This window comes from Mytilus californianus, unplaced genomic scaffold (genome assembly GCF_021869535.1).
Source record: "Mytilus californianus isolate M0D057914Y unplaced genomic scaffold, xbMytCali1.0.p SCAF_8, whole genome shotgun sequence".
In the NCBI taxonomy this organism is placed as follows: Eukaryota; Metazoa; Mollusca; class Bivalvia; order Mytilida; family Mytilidae; genus Mytilus; species Mytilus californianus.
Window position 1 is genome coordinate 51,383,789 of NW_026262734.1, and position 9,086 is coordinate 51,392,874.

A 9,086-nucleotide genomic window follows, 5' to 3' on the forward strand; every position below is an offset into this window, starting at 1 on the left:
ACACGAAATGCTGATACATATTATGGAGTCCATGTATAGTTAATTGTTTTTTTTTGACTTTTTGTAATTTGGATATATGTTTTAGTTTGAAATAAACTAAATGTAAGAATTTGAGTCGAATCAGTGAAAATGAATTTGACAGCTAACGCCCCTTTAATTAACAAAGCACAAAATTTATAAAAAAATAAGTTGCTCTCTTTCTAGCAATTTTTGGGGCTAATTAATTTTGGTCGAGATGTGAAAAAGGTGGAAATATTCGCATAAAGCGAAACAGTTAAAGTTGTTGTTAGCACTAATTTGTAAACTACGTTAACACTATAAAAAATTTAAAGAATCAATAAGAAACAATTTCTTTAGTCCAGAAGAAATTGTCACAAGATGTCATCTTTGCGGCAATTGCCGCACTATACACATCCTTTCATTTTAAAGAATATAAAAAGTGAACAGTTGGCATTTATCCAAAGTTGAAATTGTTTGTGTGTATTAAAAAGTCTATACAAAAGAGAGGCGAAAGATACAAAAGGGACATTCAAATTCATAAGTCGAAAATAGACTGAAAACGCCATGGCAAAAAAGAAAAAGACCAAATGACAAACAACAGTATAAAAAACACAAAAACATAGAAAACTAAAGACTAAGCAACACGAACCCCACCAAATACCGAGGTGATCTCAGATGTTCCGGAAGGGTAAGCAGATCCTGCGCCACATTCGATTTAATTGAATGAAGGGGCCGTCATGACCGAGTGATCTAAGTAGTCCATCTACTGTTTCACTGGCTTGTCAACACTGTTGTTGTGGGATCGTTCGACTCTAATCTTAATTGACTACGATTGCAAGTTTTCTTCCGGAAGGTTCTCTCCGGGCCTTCCGGCTTTCTCCACTAATAAAAACTGATTGACTGTTCAATACAGATATTAAATTTCAATATTTATAAAGTGATGTTTGTGTAAGTTGTTGAAACAGCAACCCAACGACATAGCGAAATTAGTCAAAAATCTAAAAATCCAAGCAAATAAAAGAACACTTGTGAATGAATGACCAAAAGTAAATGAATCTTTATTTCAACTATGTATATGAAGATTTAGTAAATACAGAACGCATAGTTACACAATAAACAGCATCGACATTCATTTTAAAAAAATCAAATACATATTATATCCATTAATTTTAACTCGTGGTTTTTAAAAATAAAATGAATTAATAAATGTTGTGATTTCCGCGTGGTTGCGTCGTCTATGAATATACAGTTATGATTTTTTTGAAACATATGACGGTTACGCGGTACTTGAGTTGATTCAAATATTTTACCAGAATGGGTGAAATGTGATAACTTAAAGTTATAATTCTCTTATGTTGTATGCATTTTAATTTTAAACCATTTATGATTTGTCACGTATAATTTCCCGCCATATCCAATCACTAATCATAATTCATTAGAGAAACAGATTATTCAAATTTGGCCAATGGATGTCTACACTATTTATATACTATCGGTTACCACATTTAAAAAATAAAAGAATGGATAAATATTGTAATTAAATTAACGTGGCGGTTTTGAATAATCTATATTTTATTGAAACTCGGTGTTTTGAACACCATTTTGAATGCCTCATTGCGGTTGTAAAGGAGGGTTGTTGGCTATGAATCCTGAACTATAGTCCTGTTGTGGTTGTTGGGTTGTAACATTTCCAATAACAGGCTGAGGTTGTACGGATGGTACATATTGATTTGTGATCTGTGGTAGTTGAACTGCCATCATCGTTGGTTGTTGTTGCAGTTGTGGTACATTCTGTTGTTGTTGAAAATTTGTTGCTGATTGTTGATTGGTTGTCGAGAATTGTTGTGGCATGTTTTGCTGTAAATTGGGTTGTGCCTGAATCATTGTTGGCTGTTGCACGATTTGTAGTGGGGCTGCTTGTTGTTGACTATTTTGTTGTGTCGGATTGTAATTGTTAGTAACAATGTTTTGAACTGGTTGTCGTTGTTGGTAGGCAACTTGGTTTTGTTGTTGTACATTTGATACAGTGTTGTGGGTTTCCTGAACCATTATTGGTTGGTCAGATGCATGCACATTTTGATGTACTTCTATGGCATTCCCAGAATCATGGTAATGTGTCCTTTGTTCGCCATTCCGACCATACCTCGGAGTCTTGACATATCTCCTATTACCAGTCTGTCTATATTCAGTACTTACTGGGGGAACAGACTGCTGATCTTCAAAGTTATCATCCACGTAGTTATCTGAAATGTAATAAAATATTTGACCTTAAATTGACAGTAGCTGAATTATTTATATTGAACTAAAACTAAGTGAGCAATTTCGTGAGTGAATTGAACGTATGGATTGTCTGTTCCTATTTGGTTTTGGTGCTCTCAAAATTTTTATATCTTTCGCTCATAAAAATTTGGACTCTGACATGCCTGAGGAAGCTTTTTCTAGAAGCAATCACTGAAATCAGTATCAATCATTTATTGTAGCATGTAACTGGTTTTTAATGTTGTTGAGTTGCTTTCTCATAGATGTATAACCAACGTTGTCATTTATTCATAATTCATAGCACCCATTTGTTTACCACTGAGTTTTTTTCATGTATCATCAGTCATACTTCAAGGCAGATGACAACATTTGAACAATAGAAATTGCATCTAAACCGGTTACAAATATGGAAATCCAAGTACATTTTATACAGAAATTCAGAGGTGTCCTTTTCTCAAATAAACTCATTTCAAATGCTTACTAGCTTGTATATTAAAGGACAACCACATGAATCTAATTTAATGTTTTCAATTGTGAAATACATTGCACATTGCATTTCGAAATGAATTGATTGTTAACTTACATGTCTGGGTTCTAACAGGAGCCACTTGATTTCGTTTTATGTTGTGAGCAGGTATGGGATAATCCTCATCCGGAACTACGACAGTCTCCTTCCAAGCTTCCGGTTGGCGTTTTATATCTGTACGATCTAGAAAACAATAGATATGAAATGTGTTTTTTTCCAACGTTTTTAAATGAACTATGCAACATAAAATATTCCTGTGTAAATCATGAAAGAATTTTAGCATTCATTTTGTAGTAATTTTTATACCGTGCATATTGTCAGATATTTCCTATGTTGGATTTGTGAGTCATTGGGTACCAGATGCAATATTTGGTATACCGATATTTTACAGTTACTGTAACTGTTGCCTATGTTTATTGAAAAGTAAAAATTACCGTCTGAAGCATTATAGTAGACCTGACCCTCGCCTCTCTTGTTCTCTTTCGACAACTTGTTATCTGTGACGAAAATAACAAATAATGAATGTTATAAATAAAATATGACCAAATTATAATCATAGTATAGTTTAATAATATTACATGTATGTTCCATAAGAATCCGTACTTTTGACTGAATGACAACACTTGAGGCACTCCAAGATCATATTTTATTTCCGTATAAAATTCAACCGTTATTGACTGCACATGCCATCCGTGACAACGTTAAAACATGTGCATTGAAAAAACAAACTAATTGCTTGATATAACTGTTAATTTCATGGTTGTAGCATAAATATGAAATTATCAAAATTGAATTCTTCTTTTTATAACTTTATAGTGTTGTTAAAGAAATGATCGTGCTAAAAAATGTGCTTCGGTCAACGCTTTTACCATGTTTACACCCAAATAAAATCACAAGATGCATTCAATTCTTAAAATAATGCTTTTTTATTTTGTGAGTTTTTCTACGATCTTAGACTAATATGTTTCTTATATTTATATTGTTAACGAAGGAGAACTGTAGATCTATTTTAATGAGCAGTACTGTAACTCCTTAGAAACTAAATAACTGAATACAGTCATTTATTTGTTACATTTAGTATAATAGTTCTTATATATGTGAATTTAGATAAATCATTTCCTTTTATAATTGTTATCATTTTTGCAGAACTTAAATTATTGTTTTATAACGAATTAAAATAAAGACGTAAAGAAATTTTAAGGTTGTGATTGTGATCAGATTCGCAATTTCTGAAATTAAAAATAAAAGTGATATAATTCAGTTAATCTAGTTTGCGCATCCGTAAAATGATGAATCAAGTTAAATAACAATGTAACTTGTCGCTTATGTAACTATGTAGATAATTGATGAACATAAATATTCAGTATTTGTATACCATTATCCTTTGTGTGTGCATCATTTTCCTTGATATCTGATACTTTCTGACGTTTTATTTTTCTGCATTTCACGCACACAATAATGATGGTGATAATCAGCAGCAATATTATAAACGTCTGGACCATAAGAATCACAAACGATCCTTTCCCCTGCTTAAAACTTGGAACATCTGAAAAACAATGTACTATGATCATCATTTAACGCCATCTCTTTGTTTAACATATTGATGATAATGGATTGGTGTTTCACGTCCAACTGGCAAATATTGCAATGATTTCAGGACAAAGATCATCGTGAACACGTTTAATGTGTCATGGCAACGACCGAAGCCTGCTTTGTACTATACCGACACCCAAGCCAAATTTTTTACGTCATAACGGCGTAACAGTATGCAGGAAGATATGTCACGCTTCCAGGACAAATTATTCTGACTACTGGTCAACTATTGTGTAGATAGATAGATTGATTTTTTTTTAAAAGTACAACTTGGTACATGTACATGAACTACAATATATTACAATTTCAAACATATGTACATGTATATAGACATGCCGAGTGATGAAATCTTGTATGCCAAATTAAAAATGTCGAAAGGTGGTATTATCAGATTATTACATGGCATTTTCATTTCAGATGTATTATCAGCCCAAGGTTCAATATCAGCTTAAGAGCCAAAGGCTCGAGGGCTGATAATACATCTGATATGAAAAATGACATGTTATGATATTTTTATAATATGCTTTAACAATGGAGAAAAATAACAGTTTAATATATTGATCCTTTTAAGTGGTTCTCAAGTAGAAGTTCTAAAAATGAAAAGTTTACGGACGTCGGACGCCAAATGCATGTATTACATTCGATTTGAAATATTTTTATCATATGATATCATATCTTACTTTCAAAAATATTGCTATTTAAATATTGATAATTGATATAAAAGAAGAAACGGTTCCTCAGAGTAAAAGGGGTTTGTATTAATTAAGGGACAAACAAATTCAATTTAATCAAAAATACAGTCCTAGATTATTAAATAATCAAATAATCATGAAATGTTGGGTCGGGTAATCAAATAATCACTATAAAGCGGCCAAGTAATCACATAATCAAAAACCCCATGAGGAGGCTTATTTGTATCATATGCCGAGGGTCTGGTTGGGGTGTCTTCATTTCTGTATTGAAGAATTTTTTATTAATTCTTTATAATTTTCCTTATTATTTTTATTCTTAATCCCCCCTCTTTTTTATATACATTTGTACTTACTGTGGCAGAAACTTGGTGCCCAGTCGTAGCAATTGTTGGTGTTGCCATGAAAAGTTCCAGTTGAGTAATCTGCATAACACGATTGGAAGATGGAGCACTTAGTACATCTGTGCTCAAAAGCATCTTCATACTGAAATGGACAACTTAAAAAGTAAATCATTAAACGGTGTTTCTCGGTTTATCTTTTTCTTATTTCATTTACATATATATCGTATACTGAACAAATATACGATGTCTCCATTTATGTGTATATTTGCGTCCATTTTATTTTTGTTTTGAGATATGAAAAACTTTTGTTTGACGAAAACAAAAAAAAAAGTTGTTCTTTGAATCTACTAGTATACTAAAATAAACAGTATTGTTAAAATAATTGACACCGAAGAAGGCTATTTGTTAAGCCGAAATATTTGTCAACACGATTTATTAACAACATCTTCGTATAATACCATCTTATATTAGTATCGTTGTGCAAATCTCTAGACTTATATATATTTATATATATATATATCCAAAGCACATGGTAGAAAACTTTATTTAAACCTACCAGACATGTTCCATGGTTATTCGCACAAAATGAGTAGTCGTCAGCACACATTTCCTGTACGGACTGCTTCGTTTCTTTAGAATTGGAGTTTAAAAATGATACAGCTTTCTCTTTTTCCAATGATTCTTAAAAAAAAAAGAGAGGCATAAGTACATGAAAACCAGAAAATCCTAATTTGTCTTTCGAATGGAAACAATTTTATATGTGATATCATTATTATTATCATTACCCTATCATAAATAACAATAATAATATAACACGTTTTATTATTATTATTATCCTTGCTGTTATTATTATTATGAAAACAGTTAATTGTTATTGTAAAATTAATCCTCGTCTCCGTGGCCCTCTTTGTAGCGAGCTCGCCAAACATTACAATGAGCACTAATTTCTGCTTCTTGGCGAACCAAGCAGCATTAACTTTTTATAAAAGTAAGAACTAAGACTGATCGGTTTGGAGCAAGGAAGTGGAACCAAATATACATGTACTTTATTGGAGTCAAAATAATGTGTCCAGGCAAGGAATGTGTATGACATACGAGTATTTTTACTCTTAAGATATTTTGTGAAGAAAAAAAAAACCGCTGGTCTGGAACAAAGTACCGTATATTTATCATATTTCCATGCGTGTTTATAATTTGGTTGAACTCTTTCTGTAATTTAAGTTTTAGAAGTTATGAAGTTTGACCCAACGTTACAGATCACATTTATTGGGTTCGTATGTGGAGCTTATTTAAATGTTATCTTTTACAATTGAATTAAAAGTCTTTACTTGTTTTAATTTTCTTTACTTCTTTTAAGTTGAAATGATATGACGTTTTCTCTGATTTTGTTGTGTGTTATGGCCTTCTATCATGCAGAAAACATAACCAAGAACCTCAGCCAACTGATATAAGTAAGCAACGGGAGCCATATTAAAATTATTGCTAACATTTGCAAAATGCATGTACCTGTAGAAGGAATTGTAGTCCCTTCATTCTGTATAATCAATGTCCACAATAGGCAAACTGCAGCAAGCTGAAAAAATGTAAAATGACTACACTAACATCTTATATATTTTGCTGTATAAAAAAATCTACACTGCCGTATACAATGACGAAAAAGCAGTTTCCTTTAGCTGGTTTCTACAGTAGGTTTTTCAGTCGAAACTTGAGAATTTTAGAAGACACATTGCCTTGTATTTTGTTTCATAAAAAAGAAATACATACAGTGAAACTTAATTTCAAAAATTGCTTTTTCGAGTGTATTGGACTTTTTAATTTTTAAATTACGTATCTCATTACATTTTATATAAAAATTGTATAAAGAAAATACAAATGAGTAATTTTCTGGCTAAATGTATTTGAACGAAATTTACCTTGCGTTTGAATTTTTCTGACATTATACGTTCTTTCCTCTTTACTATTAAAGTTAACGAATCTTTGTTTTAAATCGGCAGTTCTTAATTTATATGTTTTTAAACTATCAACATTGTAAAGAGTTTCACAGTGCATTAATATTTCTAAATAAATAGGAATCGTATTTCAATATTTAATAATTATTTAATAATATTCAGATCCCCAACTGACATATCTTGTTTTAAATCAGGGAAGTTGGCAGAACTGGACAGAAATTGATACACAATAGATGACATTATTGGCTTTTGTGTCCATTTATTTTATCCATAATGAAAAACTAGATCAAATATAAACAAATGATAATATCTTTTTATGAAATTGAATACAGGTGCATCAGATACATTTTCCAAAATGTATACCATACTGCCAAAAATAAACGGAGGAAAATTTTAATCAAACTGCATTTAGCACCCTTGCAAATAAATTAAGACTTAAAACGTGTAATGGAACCCGCTGCATTTGTTTGCACCTGTCCTAAGTTAGGAACCTGTTCAGTGGTAACCGTTGTAGTTTGTTGATGTGGTTCATAAGTGTTTCTCGTTTTTTATAGATTAGACCGTTGGTTTTCCTGTTTGAATTGTTTTACACTAGTCATTTTTGGAGCCCTTTATAGCTTGCTGTTCGGTGTGAGCCAAGGTTCCGTCAGTGTTGAAGGCCGTACTTTTACCTATAATGGTTTACTTTTTTTTATACATTGTGACTTGGATGGAGGGTTGTCTCATTGGCACTCATACCACATCTTTTTATTTCTATTAAACCTTTGTTCACTGTGATCAGTCAATACACACCGTACAAATAAGAGATCTTTATAATCGTCAAAATTCGCGCATTTCCAACTATATATGTGTTTACAAAATCCACAAACAAATCAAATCAAATTATTTATTGGTGTAAAATCTAAATATTGGATTGTTACTAAAACATACATTATTGTTTAGGTCCAGCTGAAGCACGCCTGGTGCGCGATTTTCTCGCTGCGTTGAAGACCCATTGGAGACCTTGGGCTGTTTCTTGCTCGTTGATCGGATCGTTCAATTGTTGTCTCTATGACACATTCCCCGTATCCATTCTCTATTCTATGAGTATGACATACAAATAACAATATTTATAAACATATACAAAATTCAAAAATAACAAACCTTCATATTTATATATGATATATTTAGATTTTTTGGAGGAGGTGGTTTTGCAAATTTGAAAATAGTTGAACAATAGTCTTAATGAGATTGTTGTTTTTCTAAAATTTTACATTTTAAAGCAAAATGAAGTTCATCAGTTCAACCCCCTTTCTATAGAGGGACGTTTCAAGAGGTAATTTACGGTTTCTACTCTGTCCTGTGTTTAAATTACTATTACTTAATCCTGTAGTCAATATATTATGTCCCAGCTTATTCTTATTTTCATAGAAATGAGATATATTTTTCAGCAATTTATTCCACCCCTACAGCTGGGACTATTATATATTTTCATGGTATACTGAAAGAAAATAACAAATATAATGTATATACACTTTTGTAAATAATAATAAAATATTGGCTTCGAGTTGGTAGAACGGTACGACGGTTGGTTGATATGAGTTGGCTAAGGTATATAATTCATTATACAATAAACATAGAAGCTATCGTGTGTTATATTTGTCAGTATTCTGTCTATAATTCAAATATATATATATATATATATATATATATATATATATATATATATATATATATATATATAAAA

The 9,086-nt window shown here is 31.4% G+C and overlaps 1 protein-coding gene across 2 annotated transcripts; it reads right to left on the reverse strand.

The window, feature by feature from the left end:
• Positions 1-1,033: 1,033 nt before the first annotated feature.
• LOC127712222 (uncharacterized) lies at positions 1,034-7,377 on the reverse strand. Of its 2 annotated transcripts, XM_052218542.1 has the most exons (8): positions 7,325-7,377; positions 6,918-6,984; positions 5,968-6,092; positions 5,424-5,553; positions 4,161-4,331; positions 3,220-3,282; positions 2,843-2,968; positions 1,034-2,243 (listed from the first exon to the last, which is right to left on the reverse strand). In XM_052218542.1, the coding sequence occupies exons 1-8, from the start codon at positions 7,346-7,348 to the stop codon at positions 1,612-1,614; spliced, it is 1,338 nt and encodes a 445-aa protein (XP_052074502.1). In that variant the 5' UTR covers positions 7,349-7,377; the 3' UTR covers positions 1,034-1,611. The 2 variants fall into 2 exon arrangements, with proteins under 2 accessions (XP_052074502.1, XP_052074503.1); XM_052218543.1 differs by lacking the exon at positions 3,220-3,282.
• Between the last annotated feature and the right edge of the window lie 1,709 nt (positions 7,378-9,086).

Coding starts and splice junctions, on each gene's coding strand:
- LOC127712222 (XM_052218542.1), bottom strand. CDS start 7,348: ATGTCAGAAAAATTCAAACGCAAG. Junction 3,283..4,160: donor TGCACACACAAAGGATAATG/GTATACAAATAC, acceptor TTTTCGTCACAG/ATAACAAGTTGTCGAAAGAG. Junction 2,244..2,842: donor TCCTGTTAGAACCCAGACAT/GTAAGTTAACAA, acceptor ATTACATTTCAG/ATAACTACGTGGATGATAAC.